Source organism: Ips typographus, linkage group LG15 (genome assembly GCF_016097725.1).
Source record: "Ips typographus isolate SLU linkage group LG15, UJ_Ityp_2.0, whole genome shotgun sequence".
NCBI classification, from domain to species: domain Eukaryota; kingdom Metazoa; phylum Arthropoda; class Insecta; order Coleoptera; family Curculionidae; genus Ips; species Ips typographus.
In genome coordinates, this window is record NC_138436.1 from 7,450,900 (window position 1) to 7,473,607 (window position 22,708).

At 37.1% G+C, this 22,708-nt stretch overlaps 1 protein-coding gene across 9 annotated transcripts in view; it reads right to left on the reverse strand.

The window, feature by feature from the left end:
• Elys (AT hook containing transcription factor 1 homolog) overlaps positions 1-22,708 on the reverse strand; it is a 64,095-nt gene that overhangs the window by 18,357 nt on the left and 23,030 nt on the right. For 8 of the 9 annotated variants that reach the window (XM_081993258.1, XM_081993261.1, XM_081993259.1 and 5 more), the window contains 8 exons: positions 22,454-22,679; positions 22,246-22,398; positions 20,477-20,667; positions 17,751-18,128; positions 14,702-14,903; positions 8,376-8,560; positions 7,745-8,315; positions 708-1,054 (listed from right to left, as the gene is read on the reverse strand). In XM_081993258.1, coding sequence (XP_081849384.1) covers positions 708-1,054; positions 7,745-8,315; positions 8,376-8,560; positions 14,702-14,903; positions 17,751-18,128; positions 20,477-20,667; positions 22,246-22,398; positions 22,454-22,679 — 2,253 coding nt within the window. The remainder of the gene's footprint in view (positions 1-707; positions 1,055-7,744; positions 8,316-8,375; positions 8,561-14,701; positions 14,904-17,750; positions 18,129-20,476; positions 20,668-22,245; positions 22,399-22,453; positions 22,680-22,708) is intronic. The other variant, XM_081993262.1, reaches the window with a different exon arrangement.

Genomic DNA, 22,708 nt, shown 5'->3' on the forward strand with positions numbered 1-22,708 from the left:
AAAACAAAAAAAAAACAAGAAAAATTAAAAAAAAACTAAACTGCAAAAAAAAGGAGAAAAAGAAAAAATACAAAAAAACAATAAATAAAGTATCAAAAACGAATCAAGAACAAAAAAAAATAAAAAAAATTAAAAACAAAAAAAAAAGACTAAAATTCAAAAAAAAAAAAAAACAATAATTAAACAAAGTAAAACAAAAATTTTAAAAAAAGTCTAAAAGAACATAAAAAAACAAAAAAAAAGTTAAAAATTAAGAAAGAACTTAATAAAGAAATTTGGAAAATAAAACTAAAAAAAACAAACAAAAAGTTAAAAATTAAAAAAAAACTCAATAAAAAAATTTGGAACAAATACAGAAAAATAAAACTAAAAAAAAAAAAAAAAAAATTAAAAATTAAAAAAAAAAAATTGGAAAAAATACAGAAAAATAAAACTAAAAAAAAAAAGTTAAAAATTTAAAAAAAAAACTTAATAAAAAATTTTGGAAAAAATACAGAAAAATAAATCTAAAAAAACAAAATAAAGTTAAAAATAAAAAAAAAACTGAATAAAAAATATGGAAAAAAAATAGAAAAATAAAACTTAAAAAAAAAAAAAAAAAAGTTAAAATTTAAAAAAAACTCAATAAAAAAATTTGGAAAAAAAAATAGAAAAATAAAACTAAAAAAACAAAATGAAAAAAATAATAATAAAAGCAAAATACTCACTTTAGTTCTCAAAATGGGCGTTTCCCTCTCGTTGGGTGGCCGAAAAGCGGTGGGCGTTTTCAAAAATGGCGTCGTTTCCGTGACAATTTTCTCCGCCATCTTGTCCGCCTCGAAGGTCGCGTTAGCCTTGCTCAGCGCGGCAAAATGCACGCTCGATTTGTAGCGGACGCGCGAGCGCGCGTCGTGCACGAACACGGAAAAGGGCGCGGGACGCGCGCGCGCGCGCCACAAATTGCCGCGCTCGCGCTGCACGAGATCGACCAGGGCGCGATTCACGTCCGGCAACAGCTGTTTGAACAGTTTCAGGACGCTGTCGGTCACCGAAGCGGTTTGTTGATGGTGTAAACCTGAAAAAAATTGACAACTCGCTTAGTTAAGCGTGAATCACAAAACCGACTTCACCAGCGTGTTTTCCAGCAAATTTTAGCATAAAATGAAGTTGAGATGAACGCTCTAGCTTAAAAAACAAAAAAGTTGGTTTTTAGTGTGGAAAAGACACTTAAACCGCGCTAACTCGTTTGTTTTTCAACTTGGACCCCCCGAGTGACGTGTCGTTTACGACTAAATCGCGGACGCTGAATCGATCTGTGCACTCAGAATTCACCTAACTCTCACCCAAGTCGGGTTTCTAGCGAAATCAGGGTTGAAAATCCAGTTTTTCCCGTCTAACTCGGCCGGTTGAAGAGTAATCACAAAACAGACTTCACCAGCGTGTTTTCCAGGAAATTTTAACATAAAATGACGTTGAGACGCACGCTCTAGCTCAAAAAACAAAAAAGTTGTTTTTTAGTGCGGACAAGACACTTTCCACTAACAACTTTTTTGTTTTTCCACCGACACCCCTCGAGTGACCACTCGTTTTCGACTAATTTAGGGTCGCCGATTTCAAATCCACCGTCAAAATTTTCATATATCTTAACCTGGCCGAGTTCCTGGCAAATTAGTGGTGAAAATTTGAAATTTTAGCTCTAACTCGGTTAGTTTTGGAGATACCACAAAACCGACTTCACCAGCGTGTTTTCCAGGAAATTTTAACATAAAATGAAGTTGAGATGAACGCTCTAGCTCAAAAAACAAAAAAGTTAGGTTTTAGTGTGGAAAAGACACTTAAACCGTGCTAACTTGTTTGTTTTTCCACTTGGACCCCCCGAGTGACGTGTCGTTTACGACTAAATCGCGGACGCTGAATCGATCTGTGCACTCAGAATTCGCCTGACTCTCACCCAAGTCGAGTTTCTAGCAAAATCAGTGTTGAAAATGCTGTTTTTCCGGTCTAACTCGGCCGGTTGAAGAGTAATCACAAAACCGACTTCACCAGCGTGTTTTCCAGGAAATTTTAACATAAAATGGCGTTGAGACGCACGCTCTAGCTCAAATAGCAAAAAAGTTGGTTTTTAGTGCGGACAAGACACTTTCCACTAACAACTTTTTTGTTTTTCTACCGACACCCCTCGAGTGACCACTCGTTTTCGACTAATTTAGGGTCGCCGATTTCAAATCCACTGTCAAAATTCTCATATCTCCTAACCTGGCCGAGTTCCTGGCAAATTAGTGGTGAAAATGTGAAATTTTAGCTCTAACTCGGTTAGTTTTGGAGATACCACAAAACCGACTTCACCAGCGTGTTTTCCAGGAAATTTTAGCATAAAATGAAGTTGAGATGAACGCTCTAGCTCAAAAAACAAAAAAGTTGGTTTTTAGTGTGGAAAAGACACTTAAACCGCGGTAACTCGTTTGTTTTTCCACTTGGACCCTCCGAGTGACGTGTCGTTTACGACTAAATCGCGAACGCTGAATCGATCTGTGCACTCAGAATTCACCTAACTCTCACCCAAGTCGGGTTTCTAGCGAAATCAGGGTTGAAAATCCAGTTTTTCCGGTCTAACTCGGCCGGTTGAAGAGTAATCACAAAACCGACTTCACCAGCGTGTTTTCCAGGAAATTTTAACATAAAATGGCGTTGAGACGCACGCTCTAGCTCAAATAGCAAAAAAGTTGGTTTTTAGTGCGGACAAGACACTTTCCACTAACAAGTTTTTTGTTTTTCCACCGACACCCCTCGAGTGACCACTCGTTTTCGACTAATTTAGGGTCGCCGATTTCAAATCCACTGTCAAAATTCTCATATCTCTTAACCTGGCCGAGTTCCTGGCAAATTAGTGGTGAAAATGTGAAATTTTAGCTCTAACTCGGTTAGTTTGGGAGATACCACAAAACCGACTTCACCAGCGTGTTTTCCAGGAAATTTTAACATAAAATGACGTTGAGATGAACGCTCTAGCTTAAATAGCAAAAAAGTTAGGTTTTAGTGTGGAAAAGACACTTAAACCGTGCTAACTTGTTTGTTTTTCCACTTGGACCCCCCGAGTGACGTGTCGTTTACGACTAAATCGCGGACGCTGAATCGATCTGTGCACTCAGAATTCGCCTAACTCTCACCCAAGTCGGGTTTCTAGCAAAATCAGGGTTGAAAATCCAGTTTTTCTGGTCTAACTCGGCCGGTTGAAGAGTAATCACAAAACCGACTTCACCAGCGTGTTTTCCGGGAAATTTTAGCATAAAATGACGTTGAGATGAACGCTCTAGCTTAAAAAACAAAAAAGTTGGTTTTTAGTGCGGACAAGACACTTTCCACTAACAACTTTTTTGTTTTTCCACCGACACCCCTCGAGTGACCACTCGTTTTCGACTAATTTAGGGTCGCCGATTTCAAATCCACCGTCAAAATTTTCATATATCTTAACCTGGCCGAGTTCCTGGCAAATTAGTGGTGAAAATTTGAAATTTTAGCTCTAACTCGGTTAGTTTTGGAGACACCACAAAACCGACTTCACCAGCGTGTTTTCCAGGAAATTTTAACATAAAATGACGTTGAGACGCACGTTCTAGCTCAAAAAACAAAAAAGTTAGGTTTTAGTGTGGAAAAGACACTTAAACCGCGCTAACTCGTTTGTTTTTCCACTTGGACCCCCCGAGTGACGTGTCGTTTACGACTAAATCGCGGACGCTGAATCGATCTGTGCACTCAGAATTCACCTAACTGTCACCCAAGTCGGGTTTCTAGCAAAATCAGGGTTGAAAATGCAGTTTTTCCGGTTTAACTCGGCCGGTTGAAGAGTAATCACAAAACCGACTTCACCAGCGTGTTTTCCAGGAAATTTTAACATAAAATGGCGTTGAGACGCACGCTCTAGCTCAAATAGCAAAAAAGTTGGTTTTTAGTGCGGACAAGACACTTTCCACTAACAACTTTTTTGTTTTTCCACCGACACCCCTCGAGTGACCACTCGTTTTCGACTAATTTAGGGTCGCCGATTTCAAATCCACCGTCAAAATTCTCATATCTCTTAACCTGGCCGAGTTCCTGGCAAATTAGTGGTGAAAATGTGAAATTTTAGCTCTAACTCGGTTAGTTTTGGAGATACCACAAAACCGACTTCACCAGCGTGTTTTCCAGGAAATTTTAACATAAAATGGCGTTGAGACGCACGCTCTAGCTCAAAAAACAAAAAAGTTAGGTTTTTAGTGTGGACAAGACACTTTCCGCACAAGTTCTGCGCTTTCTAGACATTTTTTGCCATTTCTGAGCCTAAAAGATATATTTTTAGTGGTCTGAGTAACTGTTTTTAAATTTCTGAGCTTCTGAGCCATTATTTTTACATTTCTGAACTTTCAACACATTTTGTGGAATTTCTGAGCCAGAAAGGTATTTTTAATGGTCTGAAAAACTGTTTCTTAATTTTCGAGCTTTTAAGTCATTATTTTTACGTTTCTGAGCTTTTAGGATATCTTGTGGCATTTCTGAGCCCAAAAGAACTGTTTTTAGTTAAATGAGTAACTGTTTTTACATTTCTGAGCATCTGAGTCATTATTTTTACATTTCTGAGGTTTCAACACATTTTGTGGAATTTCTGAGCCCAAAAGGTATTTTTAGTGGTCTGAAAAGCTGTTTTAGTTTCTGAGCTTCTGAGTCATAATTTTTACGTTTCTGAGGTTTTAGGACATTTTGTGGCATCTCTGAGCCCAAAAGAGATATTTTTAGTGATCTGAGTAACTGTTTTTACATTTCTGAGCATCTGCGTCATTATTTTTAAATTTCTGAGGTTTCAACACATCTTGTGGAATTTCTGAGCCCGAAAGGTACTTTTAGTGATCCAAAAAACTGTTTCATAATTTCTGAGCATCTAAGTCATTATTTTTACGTTTCTGAGCTTTTAGGACATTTTGTGGCATTTCTGAGCCCAAAAGAGAAATTTTTGGTAATCTGAGTAGTTGATTATACATTTCTGAGCCTCTGACTCATCATTTTCGCATTACTGAAGTTCCAAGACATTTTGTGGAACTTCTGAGCCCAAAAGACATATTCTTAGTGATCTGAGTAATTGTTTCTAAATTTCTGAGCTTCTGAGTCATTATTGCTCCATTTCTGAGTTTTCCAGAAGTTTTGTGCAATTTCTGAGCCGTAAAGGTATTTTTAGTAATCTAAAAAACTGTTTCTACCTTTCTGAGCTTCTGAGCCATCATTTTCACATTACTGAAGTTTCAAGACATTTTGTGGCATATTTTTAGCGATCTGCGTAACTGTTTCTAAATTTCTGAGCTTCTAAGTCATTATTGCTCCATTTCTGAACTTTCAGGACATTTTGTGGAATTTCTGAGCCCAAAAGATCTATTTTTAGTAATATGAATAACTGTTTCTAAATCTCTGAGCTTCTGAGTCATTATAAGTTGCATTTTCTTTTACGTCTGAGTCAGCAATTTCATTTTTCTGAGACAAAAATTTACTGCAGTCAAAGGCTTGAAAAAAGGTCTTCTGAGCCTTGAAAAGTTTAAAGGTTTTTTTTGGTTTCTGAGTAGATTTTTTGTCTTTATTTTTAGTCGTCTGAGAAGGTTTTTGTTGTCTTCTGAGCTACTGTCAATCTTTGGAGTGTCTTCTGACCTTATTTTGGTTTTTTAAATAATTGTTTTTGGAAGAAGTACTTATAGTTTTCTGAGTTCTTTGGTGTCTTCTGAGCCATTTTTCCCGTTGACAATATTTTCAATCTTCCGGAACTCCTCTTTAGTGTCTTCTGAGCCATTGTACAATTTTAAATTGTTTTTCAGCTTTTTAAACATCTGCCAGCCATTTCGGTCTTCTGAGTCTGTCCTTATGTGTCTTATGAGCCATTTTTTTAGTCGAAAATATTTTCAATCTTCCGAGTCTCCTATTTAGTGTCTTCTGAGCCATTTTGAGCTTTTAAATAGTTTATTTCAGCCATTTTGTTAGTTCAAAATGTCTCTCTTTTGAAAGCTCAGAAAAAAAATAATAATAACTCAGAAGCTCAGAAATTTAAAAACTTTGATACAGATCACTAAAAAATATAACTTTTGGGCTCAGAAATTCCACAAAATGTCCTGAAAGCTCAGATATGGAGCAATAATGACTTAGAAGCTCAGAAATTTAGAAACAGTTACTCAGATCGCTAAAAATACCTTTCTCGCTCAGAAATTCCACAAAATGTGTTGAAAGCTCAGAAATGTAAAAATAATGGCTCCGTAGTTCAGAAATTTAGAAACTGTTACTCAGATCACTAAAAATGTATCTTTTGGACTCAGAAATGCCGCAAAATGTCTAGAAAGCGCAGAACTTGTGGGGAAAGTGTCTTTTCCACACTAAAACCTAACTTTTTTGCTTTTTGAGCTAGAGCGTGCGTCTTAACGTCATTTTATGCTAAAATTTCCTGGAAAACACGCTGGTGAAGTCGGTTTTGTGGTATCTCCAAAACTAACCGAGTTAGAGCTAAAATTTCACATTTTCACCACTAATTTGCCAGGAACTCGGCCAGGTTAAGAGATATGGGAATTTTGACGGTGGATTTGAAATCGGCGACCCTAAATTAGTCGAAAACGAGTGGTCACTCGAGGGGTGTCGGTGGAAAAACAAAAAAGTTGTTAGTGGAAAGTGTCTTGTCCGCACTAAAAACCAACTTTTTTGCTATTTGAGCTAGAGCGTGCGTCTCAACGTCTTTTTATGTTAAAATTTCCTGGAAAACACGCTGGTGAAGTCGATTTTGTGATTCACGCGAAACTAACTAATTTGCAATTTCCGCCATTTTGAATAGAGATAAAGGGGTCATGTTTGTACTCGTTTTCGACTAATTCGGGGTCAGGGAATCCATTCCCGCCGTCAAATTGACAGTAACTGTCACCCAGTTCGAGAAACAAGGTTTTTCACAAAAATTTCAGTTCAGAAAAAAGTTACGCAAAGATAAATGTCACCACTGAATTCCTCGTCCTTGATTTAGTAGAAAACGAGTACAAACTTGATTTTTTTAAAAAATTTCAAAATTGCGTTTCTGTGCGCCATTTTGTAATTTCCGCCATTTTGGCTTGAGATAGCCCAGGCTTGATGGTACTCGCTTTCGACTAATTCGGGGTCAAGGAATCCATTTCTGCAGTCAGATTTGACGTAACTGTCACCCAGTCTGAGAAACATGGTTTTTCAAAAAAAAATCAGTTTAGAAAAAAGTTACGCAAAGATAAATGTCACCACTGAATTCCTCGTCCTCGATTTAGTAGAAAACGAGTACAAACTCGATTTTTGCAGAAAAATTCAAAATGGCGCTTCTGAGCGCCATTTTGTAATTTCCGCCATTTTGGCTTGAGATAAAGGGGTCTTGATGGTACTCGTTTTCGACTAATTCGGGGTCAAGGAATCCATTTCCGCCGTCAAATTGACAGTAACTATCACCCAGTTCGAGAAACTTGATATTTCACAAAAATTTCAGTTCAGAAAAAAGTTACGCAAAAATAAATGTCACCACTGGATTCCTCGTCCTCGATTTAGTAGAAAACGAGTACAAACTCGATCTTTGCAAAAAATTTCAAAATGGCGCTTCTGAGCGCCATTTTGTAATTTCCGCCATTTTGGCTTGAGATAGCCCAGGCTTGATGGTACTCGTTTTCGACTAATTCGGGGTCAAGGAATCCATTTCCGCCGTCAAATTGACAGTAACTGTCACCCAGTTCAAGAAACTTAATATTTCAATAGTACTCACCTAAAGAGTCGACGGGCGGGCGTCGCGACGCCACCTCGAACGCCTCCAAAAACCGCGCGCGCATCAAACAGTAAACGACGCGCAAATCCTCGTCGCGTCCATTCCGATTCTCGTCCAGGTAGCGGAAGAACGCGCGCTCCTCCGTCTCGTTCAGGCGGCGATAGAGCACCGCGCGCAACCGATCGGCGCGCGCGCATTCGCCGAAAATGCGCGACAACAGCGCGCCCTCCGCGCGTCCTTTGCGACGTTGCCGCATCGCGAACGCCTCGTCGATCAGATCGCGCGCAATCAACAACGTCACGTGACACAACAAATCGCGTTCGTCGCGCGCGGGCGGTTTGCGCACGCGCAAATAATGCAACGCCAACGCGGATCGATCGTCGGCGAGCAGCGACGTCAGCATGACGCGATGTTGCCATTGCGTCAAATCGTCGGCGCGCACCGACGCGTCCAAAATCGCGTCCACCGCGTCCTCGTGACGCTCGTGGTCCAAATACCAGAACGCTTGCGCGATTTTCGCGTCGCTTTGCGACAAATCGAAACGTTGCGGAAATTTGAGCAGTTTGGCAACCTTGTGGAATTAAAAAAAAAAATTGAAAACAATCAAAAATTAGGGCGACAACGTGGCAACCTTGTAATTGTCGTCCGGCATCAAGTGGGCGAGATCGAGCAACACGTAAGCGACTAGAAAGTGTTTGTGACGTAGCGAGGGGCCGTCGAGCAGGTAAGTGCGCAGCACCGATTGTAGGGAGGGTGGGGGGTACAGGCCGGCGCCCCCGTCCTCCTGCCACTGTTGGCGCAGCACGTCAGCGCCCTCTGCAAGCAATTTCCGCCATTTTGGCGTGAGATAGCCCAGGCTTGTGGGTACTCGTTTTCGACTAATTTGGGGTCAAGGAATTCAGTGGTGCGGTCGGTTTTTTCGTACCGGGCACCCAGTTTGAGAAAATTCAATTTTTACGGAAAATTGTAGAGTTGGACAAAAACAAACCGCACCATTGGATTCCCCGTCCCCGATTTAGTAGAAAACGAGTCCAATCTCGATTTTTTTGGAAAAATTCAAAATGGCGATTTTGGGCGCCATTTGCAATTTTCGCCATTTTGAATTGAGATAACCCAGGCTTGTGGGTACTCGTTTTCGACTAATTCGGGGTCAAGGAATCCATTTCCGAAGTCAGTTTGTCCGTATCTGTCACTCAGTTCGAGAAACTTCATTTTTCGTAAAAATCTCGGTTTGAGGTAGAGTGACGCAAAAATAAACCGCAACACTGAATTCCCCGTCCTCGATTTAGTAGAAAACGACTCCAATCTCGATTTTTTTGGAAAAATTCAAAATGGCGGTTTTGAGCGCCATTTGCAATTTCCGCCATTTTGAATTAAGATAACCCAGGCTTGTGGGTACTCGTTTTCGACTAATTCGGGGTCAAGAAATCCATTTCCGAAGTCAGTTTGTCCGTATCTGTCACTCAGTTCGAAAAACTTTATTTTTCGTAAAAATCTCGGTTTGAAGAAGAGTGACGCAAAAATAAACCGCACCAATGAATTCCCCGTCCTCGATTTAGTAGAAAACGAGTACAAACTCGACTTTTTAAAAAAAAAACCAAAATGGCCGCCATTTGCAATTTCCGCCATTTTGAGTTAAGACAACCCGGTCAAGTTGGTACTCGTTTTCGACTAATTCGGGAACGTGGAATTCATTTTTAAAGTCAGATTTGACGTATCTGTCACTGGGTTCAAAAAACTTAATTTTGTAAGCAAATTTCCGGTTGGGTTATTTCTGAGCACTCAGACGCTTTTTTGTGACTTAATTTCTGAGCCTCAAAAACTATTTTCCGCCTGAGACGCAATTTCTAAGTCATCTAAGATTTTTTTTGACGTTTTTTAAAAAACTGCCGATTTCTGAGCTTCTGAGATTTATTTTAAAAGTTCTGAGACTTCATTATTTTTTTTTTGATATTTCTCTTCATCTCATTTTCAAACATCTGATTCATCAATTTCTTATTTCTGAGCGTCTGAGACCAATTTTAAACATTTTTTTCATCCTTTTCTAATTTCTGAGCATCTGAGACTTACTTTGAAATTTCTGAGCATTTATAACTTTTCTTTGATACTTTCTGATTCCGAAGGTCATTCTCAAACATCTGATTCATCAATTTCTTATTTCTGAGCATCTGAGACTTATTTTGAAATTTCTGAGCTTTCATAACTTTTTTGGATATTTCTGATTCCGAATGTCATTTTCAAAATCTGATTCATCAATTTCTTATTTCTGAGCCTCTGAGACCTATTTTAGGATTTCTGAGCTTTCAAGACATTTTTGGTACTTTCTGATTCCAAACATCATTTTCAAATTTCTGATCCATCAATTTCTTATTTCTGAGCGTCTGAGACCAATTTTAAACATTTGTTTCATCATTTTATAATTTCTGAGCATCTGAGACTTATTTTAAAATTTCTGAGCCTTCATAACTTTTCTTTGATACTTTCTGATTCCGAAGGTCATTCACAAACATCTGATTCATCAATTTCTTATTTCTGAGCATCTGAGACTTATTTTGAAATTTCTGAGCTTTCATAACTTTTTTTGGATATTTCTGATTCCGAATGTCATTTTCAAAATCTGATTCATCAATTTCTTATTTCTGAGCCTCTGAGACCTATTTTAGGATTTCTGAGCTTTCAAGACATTTTTGGTACTTTCTGATTCCAAACATCATTTTCAAATTTCTGATCCATCAATTTCTTATTTCTGAGCGTCTGAGACCAATTTTAAACATTTGTTTCATCATTTTATAATTTCTGAGCATCTGAGACTTATTTTAAAATTTCTGAGCCTTCATAACTTTTCTTTGATACTTTCTGATTCCGAAGGTCATTCACAAACATCTGATTCATCAATTTCTTATTTCTGAGCATCTGAGACTTATTTTGAAATTTCTGAGCTTTCATAACTTTTTTTGGATATTTCTGATTCCGAAGGTCATTTTCAAAATCTGATTCATCAATATCTCATTTCTGAGCCTCTGAGACCTATTTTAGGATTTCTGAGCTTTCAAGACATTTTTGGTACTTTCTGATTCCAAACATCATTTTCAAATTTCTGATACATCAATTTCTTATTTCTGAGCGTCTGAGACCAATTTTAAACATTTGTTTCATCATTTTATAATTTCTGGGCATCTGAGACTTATTTTGAAATTTCTGAGCATTCATAACTTTTCTTTGATACTTTCTGATTCCAAAGGTCATTCTCAAACATCTGATTCATCAATTTCTTATTTCTGAGCATCTGAGACTTATTTTTAAATTTCTGAGCCTTCATAACTTTTTTTGGATATTTCTGATTCCGAAGGTCATTTTCAAAATCTGATTCATCAATTTCTTATTTCTGAGCCTCTGAGACCTATTTTAAGATTTCTGCGCTTTCAAGACATTTTTGGTACTTTCTGATTCCAAACATCATTTTCAAATTTCTGATACATCAATTTCTTATTTCTGAGCGTCTGAGACCAATTTTAAACATTTGTTTCATCATTTTATAATTTCTGAGCATCTGAGACTTATTTTGAAATTTCTGAGCATTCATAACTTTTCTTTGATACTTTCTGATTCCAAAGGTCATTCACAAACATCTGATTCATCAATTTCTTATTTCTGAGCATCTGAGACTTATTTTGAAATTTCTGAGCTTTCATAACTTTTTTTGGATATTTCTGATTCCGAAGGTCATTTTCCAAATCTGATTCTATCAATTTCTCATTTCTGAGCCTCTGAGACCTATTTTAGGATTTCTGAGCTTTCAAGACATTTTTGGTACTTTCTGATTCCAAACATCATTTTCAAATTTCTGATACATCAATTTCTTATTTCTGAGCGTCTGAGACCAATTTTAAACATTTGTTTCATCATTTTATAATTTCTGGGCATCTGAGACTTATTTTGAAATTTCTGAGCATTCATAACTTTTCTTTGATACTTTCTGATTCCAAAGGTCATTCTCAAACATCTGATTCATCAATTTCTTATTTCTGAGCATCTGAGACTTATTTTTAAATTTCTGAGCCTTCATAACTTTTTTTGGATATTTCTGATTCCGAAGGTCATTTTCAAAATCTGATTCATAAATTTCTTATTTCTGAGCCTCTGAGACCTATTTTAGGATTTCTGAGCTTTCAAGACATTTTTGGTACTTTCTAATTCCAAACATCATTTACAAATTTCTGATCCATCAATTTCTTATTTCTGAGCGTCTGATACCAATTTTAAACTTTTGTTTCATCCTTTTATAATTTTTGAGCATCTGAGACTTATTTTGAAATTTCTGAGCATTCATAACTTTTCTTTGATACTTTCTGATTCCAAAGGTCATTCTCAAACATCTGATTCATCAATTTCTTATTTCTGAGCATCTGAGACTTATTTTTAAATTTCTGAGCCTTCATAACTTTTTTTGGATATTTCTGATTCCGAAGGTCATTTTCAAAATCTGATTCATAAATTTCTTATTTCTGAGCCTCTGAGACCTATTTTAGGATTTCTGAGCTTTCAAGACATTTTTGGTACTTTCTAATTCCAAACATCATTTACAAATTTCTGATCTATCAATTTCTTATTTCTGAGCGTCTGATACCAATTTTAAACTTTTGTTTCATCCTTTTATAATTTCTGAGCATCTGAGACTTATTTTGAAATTTCTGAGCATTCATAACTTTTCTTTGATACTTTCTGATTCCAAAGGTCATTCTCAAACATCTGATTCATCAATTTCTTATTTCTGAGCATCTGAGACTTATTTTTAAATTTCTGAGCCTTCATAACTTTTTTGGATATTTCTGATTCCGAAGGTCATTTTCAAAATCTGATTCATCAATTTCTTATTTCTGAGCCTCTGAGACCTATTTTAGGATTTCTGAGCTTTCAAGACATTTTTGGTACTTTCTGATTCCAAACATCATTTTCAAATTTCTGATCCATCAATTTCTTATTTCTGAGCGTCTGAGACCAATTTTAAACATTTGTTTCATCATTTTATCATTTCTGAGCATCTGAGACTTATTTTGAAATTTCTGAGCATTCATAACTTTTCTTTGATACTTTCTGATTCCAAAGGTCATTCTCAAACATCTGATTCATCAATTTCTTATTTCTGAGCATCTGAGACTTATTTTGAAATTTCTGAGCTTTCATAACTTTTTTTGGATATTTCTGATTCCGAAGGTCATTTTCAAAATCTGATTCATCAATTTCTCATTTCTGAGCCTCTGAGACCTATTTTAAGATTTCTGAGCTTTTAAGACATTTTTGGTACTTTCTGATTCCAAACATCATTTTCAAATTTCTGATCCATCAATTTTTTATTTCACATCAGTTGTTTCATCCTCTTCTAATTTCTGAGCATCTGAGACTTATTTTGAAATTTCTGAGCATTCATAACTTTTCTTTGATACTTTTTGATTCCGAAGGTCATTCTCAAACATCTGAGCTTCATCAATTTCTGAGACCAATTTTAGAAACAACCAAACAAGTACTTACATTGTTGTCTTCTGAGTCAATTTTTCTCTTTTTTTTAGTCTTCTGAGCTGTTAAGTCATTTTGGTCTTCTGAACCATTTTTCTTAAAAGTACATTACGTTTTCTGAGCCTCCTCAGTTTTCTTTTTTTGTCTTCCGACTATGTTTTACTTTTTTAAACATTTTTTTATGCTGACTCTGTTTTCTGAGTTGTTTTGTGTCTTCTGAGTAATTTTTTTTACCTTTTTTAGTCTTCTGTCCTTTTTAGTCACTTTGGTCTTCTGAACCATTTTTTCTAAGTATATTAGGTTTTCTGAGCCTCCTGAGTTTTCTTTTTGTGTCTTCCGAGTATTTTTTACTTTTTTAAACATTTCTTTAAGCTGACTCTGTTTTCTGAGTTGTTTTGTGTCTTCTGAGTAATTTTTTTTTACCTTTTTTAGTCTTCTGTCCTTTTTAGTCATTTTGGTCTTCTGAACCATTTTTTTAAGTAAATTACGTTTTCTGAGCCTCCTGAGTTTTCTTTTTGTGTCTTCCGAGTATTTTTTACTTTTTTAAACATTTCTTTAAGCTGACTCGGTTTTCTGAGTTGTTTTGTGCCTTCTGAGTCATTTTTTACGTTTTCTGAGTCACTTTGACCAGTTTTTCACACTCCTTTTAGACATTATCGCTTTGCGATTCCGATTTGTGTCTTCTGAGACAAATTAGCTTGTAAACCATTTTTTGCTGTCATTTTCAATCTTCTGAGCATTTTTTCGTAAAAAGCAACGTTATCATTAAATTCCTCGTCCACAATTTAGTCGGAAACGAGTATAAACTCGATTGTTTGCGACAATTTCAAAATGGCGCCTGAAAGCGCCATTTTGTAAATTCCGCCATTTTGGTTTGAGATAGTCCAGGCTTCATGGTACTCGTTTTCGACTAATTTGGGGTCAAGAAATCCATTTTTGAAGTCAGTCTGTTCGTAACTGTTACTCAGTTTGAGAAACTTAAAATTTTTTAAAAAATTGATGTTAAAAAAAAATTAAAGTGTGTGTGTAAAAAAAATTAATGTCACCACTGAATTCCCCGTCCTTGATTTAGTAGAAAACGAGTACAAACTCGATTTTTTCAAAAAAATCCAAAATGGCGTCTTTAGGACGCCATTTGCAAAATTTCCGCCATTTTGAATTTTTTCAAAAAAATCGAGTTTGTACTCGTTTTCGACTAATTTGGGGTCAAGGAATTCAGTCGTGCAGTCGGTTTTTCCGTACCTGTCACCCAGTTTGAGAAAAATCAATTTTTTCGAAAAATTCTAGAGTTAGACAAAAATAAACCCCACCATTCGATTCCCCGTCCCCGATTTAGTAGAAAACGAGTACAAACTCGATTCTTTCAAAAAAATACAAAATGGCGTCTTTAGGACGCCATTTGCAAATTTCCGCCATTTTGAATTTTTTTTAAAAAAAACTTACCCATATGATTAATCAAACTGTCAATAAACAATAGACAGTCGCGTTCGACGAACGTGACGTCAGCGGACAATTGAAGGTGCGCGCGCCTCTTGTGATAGTAGTTCGTCAGTTCGCCGACTGGGTAGGAGGCGCTAGTGACGTCGTCCGCATTGACAGTGTGACGTTCGGGCAGCAGGCCCACGTTTGTCATCCATAGTAAAGTCTAACAAAAAAAATAAAAATAAAAAATTACCCCAAAACGGCTCAGAAGACTGAAACGAGGCTCAGAAGACCAAAAAAACTCAGAAAACTTAAAAATTGTCTGCACGACGTAAACAGTTAAAAATTACAAAAAAATCAATAGAAAATATTCGATAAAATATGGCTCAGAACGACATAATTGCTCAGAAAACTAGACCAGGCTCAGAAGCCCAAAAAAACTCAGAAAACTTAAAAATGGTCTGCACGACGTAAACAGTTAAAAATTACAAAAATATTCGATAAAAAATGACTCAGAACGACATAATTGCTCAGAAGACTAGACCAGGCTCAGAAGCCCAAAAAAACTCAGAAAACTTAAAAATGGTCTGCACGACGTAAACAGTTAAAAATTACAAAAATATTCGATAAAAAATGACTCAGAACGACATAATTGCTCAGAAGACTAGACCAGGCTCAGAAGACCAAAAAGACCAACAGTACAATAAACAGCTTTAGAGTCTAAAAATAATTAAAAAATCTTCATAAAATTGTTAACAAAATATTGACAGTCGAAAGAATTGCTCAGAAGACTAAACAAGGCTCAGAAGACCAGAATGATCCCAAAAATACTTGCAATACCAGATTACTTACAAATTACTAAAATTCATCATCAGCCGCTAAAAATGGTTCAGAAGACTAAACTGGGCTCAGAAGACCAAAAAGTCTCAGAAGACTAAAAAGGACTTTCAAGGGTTTTCATAAAATTGTAAATAAAATATCAGCAGTGGAAAAAAAGGTTCAGAACGGCATAATTGCTCAGAAGACTAAACACGGCTCAGAAGACCAGAATGGGTCAAGAAATAAAAAACTGCTTGCAATACTAAATAACTTACAAATTTTGAAAATTAACAATAGCTAAAAATGGCTCAGAAGACCAAAAAGTCTCAGAAGACTAAAAACAAATTTTAAGACTGAAATAATCAAAAAACATCATAATAATCAAAAATGGTTCAGAACACAATAATTATTAATATTACGAACTCAGAAGATTAACGGCTCAGAAGACCAAACTGCTAAAACTATCAAACAATTATCAGCTGCTAAAAACTGGCTCAGAAAACCAAAAAGTATTTTCGATAATAAAATAAAACAAAATTAAAATATTTACTAATATTATACCAAAACGACTCAGAATACTAAACATGGCTCAGAAAATAAACGAAGCCAAAAGTGACTCAGAAAACCAAATAAAAGAAAAAAACGGTCAAAATACCCGAATTACTCTAAAAAATTAAAATTACTCAGAAGACTAAAACGACTTTTTAAAATTGCTCAGAAGACCAAAGTAGCAAAAAAAATATAAATTGAGCAACTGAAAATGGCTCAGAAGACCAAAATGGCTTGAAACAAAAAAAAAAAATGACGTTTTTTTTTTACGTTAGAACTGTCAAAACCCATCACAACTGTCAAATACGTTAAAAATCATATAAAAGTTGTCAAAAATAACGCAACGGTCAAACAAGTCAAAAAATGACATTTGACAGCTGTCAAACCCATCAAAAGTGTCAAATACGTAAAATTTGCCAAAAAAGACACTTGACAACTGTCAAACTCATCAAAAGTGTCAAATACATGAAATTTGTCAAAAAAGACACTTGACAACTGTGAAACATATTAAAACTGTCGAACTTATTAAAAAATGATATTTGACAGCTGTCAAACTCATCAAAAGTGTCAAATACGTAAAATTTCTCAAAAATGACATTCCACAGCTTTAAACATGTCAAAAGTGTCAAACACGTGAAAATTTGTCAAAAAGACATTTGACAGCTGTTAAACACGTTAAAAATGTCAAATACGTAAAATTTGTCAAAAAACAATTGACAACTGTCAAAACCATCACAACTATCAAACGTGTCAAAAATGACATTTGACAGCCGTCAAACTTATCAAATATGTCAAATACGCAAAATTTGTCAAAAAGACACTTGACAACTGTCAAATCCATTATAACTGTCAAAATATAAAAAACTTATATTTGACAGCTGTCAAACTCATCAAAAGGGTCAAATACATGAAATTTGTCAGAAAAGACACTTGACATCTGTCAAACCCACCACAACTGTCAAAAGTGTTAAAAAATTACATTTGACAGCCGTCAAACGTGTCAAATACGTAAAATTTGTCAAAAAAACACTTGACAACTGTCAAAACCATCACAACTATCAAACGTGTCAAAAATGACATTTGACAGTTGTCAAACGTGTCAAATATACGTAAAATTTGTCAAAAAAACACTTGCCAACTGTCAAAACCATCACAACTATCAAACGTGTCAAAAATGACATTTGACAGTTGTCAAACGTGTCAAATACGTAAAATTTGTCAAAAAAACACTTGCCAACTGTCAAAACCATCACAACTATCAAACGTGTCAAAAATGACATTTGACAACTGTCAAACGTGTCAAAAACGTAAAACTTGCCAAAAAAGACACTTGGCAACTGTCAAAACCATCATAACTGTCAAACATGTCAAAAATTACATTTGACAGCCGTCAAACACGTAAAATTTGTCAAAAATTACATTTGACAGCTGTAAACATGTCAAAAGTGTCAAATTCGTAAAAATTTGTCAAAAAGACATTTGACAGCTGTTAAACACGTTAAAAATGTCAAATACGTAAAATTTGTCAAAAAACACTTGACCACTGTCAAAACCATCACAATTGTCAAAAATGGCATTTGACAGCTGTCAAGCGTGTTAAAACGTAAAACTTGCCAAAAAAGACACATGACAACTGTCAAACCCATCACAATTGTCAAAAATGACATTTGACAGCTGTCAAACATGTCAAAAAAGCACTCACCTCAAAGTAAACGACGAGATTCTCGAGCGATCGTTGCTCGGCAACGAATTCGTCCTGATCGACGATGAGGTCGGCCATTTGGTTGGCCACGTGACGATAGACGGTGGTCACGTGCCTGATTTGCGTCACGCCGTGGCCGATCAGATTCAACGTGTTCTCGTCCAAAATGGCGCCGGAAAGATCGAAAAGCGGCGCGCAGTAAGCGTGCAGCGCATTTTTGACGGCGCACGCGCGCTTAAGCGCCCACCGCAGCACGTCGGGCGCGCGCAAATCGGCCGATTTCAACGAGTCGTCGGCCATTTTGGCGACGGCGCGACCGATCCACTCGATCATGTTGTGTTCGAGCGCGACGGTGAATAATAGCTCGCGTTCGGCGTCCTAAAAACAAAAATACCGCCATTTTGGATTGAAATAGTCCGGGCTTGATGGTACTCGTTTTCGACTAATTCGGGGTCAGGGAATCCATTTCCGAAGTCAGATTTGACATATCTGTCACTCAGTTCGAGAAACTTAACTTTTCATAAAAATCTCGGTTAGGAAGAGAGTTACGCAAAAATGGACGTCACCACTGAATTCCCCGTCGTCGAATTAGTAGAAAACGAGTATAAACAAGGTTTTTCAGGAAAAAATCAAAATGGCGCTTCTGGGCGCCATTTGCAATTTCCGTCATTTTGGACTGAAATAGTCCAGGCTTGATGGTACTCGTTTTCGACTAATTTGGGGTCAGGGAATCCATTTCTCAAATCAGATTTGACGTATCTGTCACCCAGTTCGAGAAACTTGACTTTTCATAAAAATTTTGGTTTTGAAAAAAAGTTACGCAAAAATTAACGTCACCACTGAATTCCTCGTCCTCGAATTAGTAGAAAACGAGTATAAACTCGATTTTTTAGCAAAAAATCAAAATGGCGTCTCTGGGCGCCATTTCGCAAATTCCGCCATTTTGGCTTGAGATAGCCCAGGCTTGATGGTACTCGTTTTCGACTAATTCGGGGTCAGGCAATCCATTTCTCAAGTCAGATTTGACGTAAATCTCACCCAGTTCAAAAAAATTAGTTTTTCATTAAAAAAATCCGGTTTGGACAAAAGTTACGGAAAAATGCACGTCACCACTGCATCCCGGTGTTTGAACGACTCAACTTCTTTTGAAAATTTCCAAAATTCTGGTCTTCTGAGCAAAAATGATATTCTGAGTCAATTTTCAAATGTTGAGATTCCCAGTTATTGTAGTCTTCTGAGTCATATTTTGCTGCGCAATTTGAAAATTCTAGTTAGTTTAGTCTTCTGAGCAATTACAACAAGTCGTCTGAGCCATTCAGTCTCAAAGAAATTAATTAAAAATTATGATCCACAAGACTAGGAGATTCTGAATTAGTTTAGTCTTCTGAGCCATTCTTAAACTTTTAATACATTTAGTCTTCTGAGCAATTAATCACAGATCTAATTTTGTCGTTTTGGTGTGGTAATTTTTTTTTGCAGAGACTGACATTTCTAGTCTTCTGAGCAATAATGGTCTTCTGAGCCAATTTCTAGCAAATATTAAACTTTTGAAGTTTTCAATTATTTTGGTACAAATAGTCTGGACATTTGAAACTTGTTTAGTCTTCTGAGACCTTTTCGGTATTACTAAGTGCATTCGTTTAACAATATTTTTTGTCTTCTGAGACATTATGGTTTTCTGAGTCAATTTTAAACTGCTGATGATTTTTTATTTAAATTTAAGAAGTTCCAAATTAATTTTGTTCATTTTTTTAATTTGCTGATACTTAGCTCAGAAGACTACCATGGCTCAGAAGACTAAAAATGTCGGCTTCTGCAAAAAAAAAACGTTACAACACCAAAACGACTTTCAGAATTAAAATTAGAAGATCTTTGATTGCTCAGAAGACTAAATGTATTAGAAGCTTAAGAACGGATCAGGAGACTAAAGTAAATAAGGAACTCAAAAAAATAAATATGACCCACAAAACCAGAATAACTCAGACAACTTGTTGAAATTGCTCAGAAAACTAAACTAACTAAAATTTTTAAATTAAGCGGCAAATGTGGCTCAGAAGACTAGAAATTATCAGAAACCAAATGATTGGTTGATGGTACTCGTTTTCGACTAATTCGGGGTCGGGGAATCCATTTCCAAAGTCAGATTTGACGTATCTGTCACTCAGTTCGAGACACTTAACTTTTCATAAAATCTCGGTTAGGAAGACAGTTACGCAAAAATGGACGTCACCATTGAATTCCTCGTCCTCGAATTAGTAGAAAACGAGTATAAATTCGATTTTTTAGGAAAAAATCAAAATGGCGCTTCTGGGCGCCATTTTGCAAATTCCGCCATTTTGGCTTGAGATAGCCCAGGCTTGATGGTACTCGTTTTCGACTAATTCGGGGTCAGGGATTCCATTTCCAAAGTCAGATTTGACGTATCTGTCACCCAATTCAAGAAACTAGACTTTTAATAAAAATTTTGGTTTTGAAAAAAGTTACGCAAAAATGAACGTCACCACTAAATTCCTCGTCCTCGAATTAGTAGAAAACGAGTATAAACTCGATTTTTTAGGAAAAAATCAAAATGGCGCCTCCGGACGCCATTTTGCAATTTCCGCCATTTTGAATTGAAATAGTCCAGGCATGATGGTACTCGTTTTCGACTAATTCGGGGTCAAGGAATCCATTTTTGAAGTCAGTTTGACAGTAACCGTCACCCAGTTCGAGAAACGCGCACTCACCTGATCCAGCGACGTGCTGTTGCGCAGATCGTAAAACAGCGGCACCAAACCCAAATTCGTGATTTGTTCGAACAGATTTTCGGGCCGCAGAAGCGCCAAATGTTGACTGGCCGCTATCGTGTCCAGAAAGTCCTTTTGCACGCTTTTGTTGTGGATTTTCAAGATGGCGTCGTCTGACACGCCCCACAAATCTAACGGAAACCGCGACTGATTTAAAATGGCGCGGAACGGTCATTTTTGGAGAATGGAACGTTCCGTTCCACTTGCCACACCGATTTCGGGAGGATTTTCTGAGACGTTCCACGTGTGGAACGGTATGGAACGTTCCAGAAAATTATAAAATACGGAACGTTCCGGGCGCCATTTTGGATTGAAATAGACTAGGCTTGATGGTACTCGTTTTCGACTAATTTGGGGTCAAGGAATCCATTTCCAAAGTCAGTTTGTCCGTATCTGTCACCCAGTTCGAGAAACTTGGTTTTTACAGTAAATTTTTACGAAAATCCTATTTGGACAAAGTTACGTAAAAATGAACAAGTTACACGAAAATTAATGTCACCACTGAAATCCTTGTCCTCAAATTGGTAGAAAACGAGTATAAACTCGATTTTTTAGAAAAAAACCAAAATGGCGCCTCTGGGCGCCATTTGCAATTTCCGCCATTTTGAATTAAAATAGTCCAGGCTTGATGGTACTCGTTTTCGACTAATTCGGGGTCAAGGAATCCATTTCCAAAGTCAGTTTGACAGTAACTGTCACTCAGTTCGAGAAACTTAACTTTTCATAAAAATCTCGGTTAGGAAGAGAGTTACGCAAAAATGAACGTCACCACTGAATTCCCCATCCTCGAATTAGTAGAAAACAAGTATAAACTCGATTTTTTAGGAAAAAATCAAAATGGCGCCTCCGGGCGCCATTTGCAATTTCCGCCATTTTGGATTAAAATAGTCCAGGCTTGATGGTACTCGTTTTCGACTAATTCGGGGTCGAAGAATTCATTTCCGAAGTCAGATTTGACGTATCTGTCACCCAGTTCGAGAAACTTAGTTTTTACAGTAAATTCTTACGAAAATCCTAGTTGGAACAAAGTTACGCAAAAATGAACGTCACCACTGAATTCCCCATCCTCGAATTAGTAGAAAACAAGTATAAACCCGATTTTTTAGGAAAAAATCAAAATGGCGCCTCCGGGCGCCATTTGCAATTTCCGCCATTTTGGATTAAAATAGTCCAGGCTTGATGGTACTCGTTTTCGACTAATTCGGGGTCGAAGAATTCATTTCCGAAGTCAGATTTGACGTATCTGTCACCCAGTTCGAGAAACTTAGTTTTTACAGTAAATTCTTACGAAAATCCTAGTTGGAACAAAGTTACGCAAAAATGAACGTCACCACTGAATTCCCCATCCTCGAATTAGTAGAAAACAAGTATAAACCCGATTTTTTAGGAAAAAATCAAAATGGCGCCTCCGGGCGCCATTTGCAATTTCCGCCATTTTGGATTAAAATAGTCCAGGCTTGATGGTACTCGTTTTCGACTAATTCGGGGTCGAAGAATTCATTTCCGAAGTCAGATTTGACGTATCTGTCACCCAGTTCGAGAAACTTAGTTTTTACAGTAAATTCTTACGAAAATCCTAGTTGGAACAAAGTTACGCAAAAATGGACGTCACCACTGAATTCCCCGTCCTCGAATTAGTAGAAAACGAGTATAAACAAGATTTTTTTCGAACGTTCCAAAAAATGGAACGTTCCGTTCCACCAACTTACCGAACGACAACGCGGTGGGACAGAAATGTTCCTCCAATCGTTGAACGCCCACAAACTGGACCAACGATTTCTCGTCCATTTTCACGTCCAACAACAGACCCTCGACGCCATTTTGAATCATGTAATTGGAACAGCGGTTCCAGTTTGGAACGCCTAGAAAAAAAATGAAAAAAAACCGTTCCGTTCCGTTGAACGGTCCAAAACTTACGCGGCATCTGTTCCTTGTACCACTGGTTCAGATCGAACACCAGCACGCCGGTGCTGCACTCGCGCATGCCCGTCCAGTACCACCACGACATTTGACACAACGACAGACCGTTGACGTCACGATTGATGGGTTGAAAGTGCAGGAAAGCGCCGCCTTTGGCGGATTTGACGGCCGCCCGCGCGTCGCCCAGTTCCAATTGGAATCGCACGGAACAGTGTTGAAAATCCTGTCAAATTGACCCCCATTCATGGTACT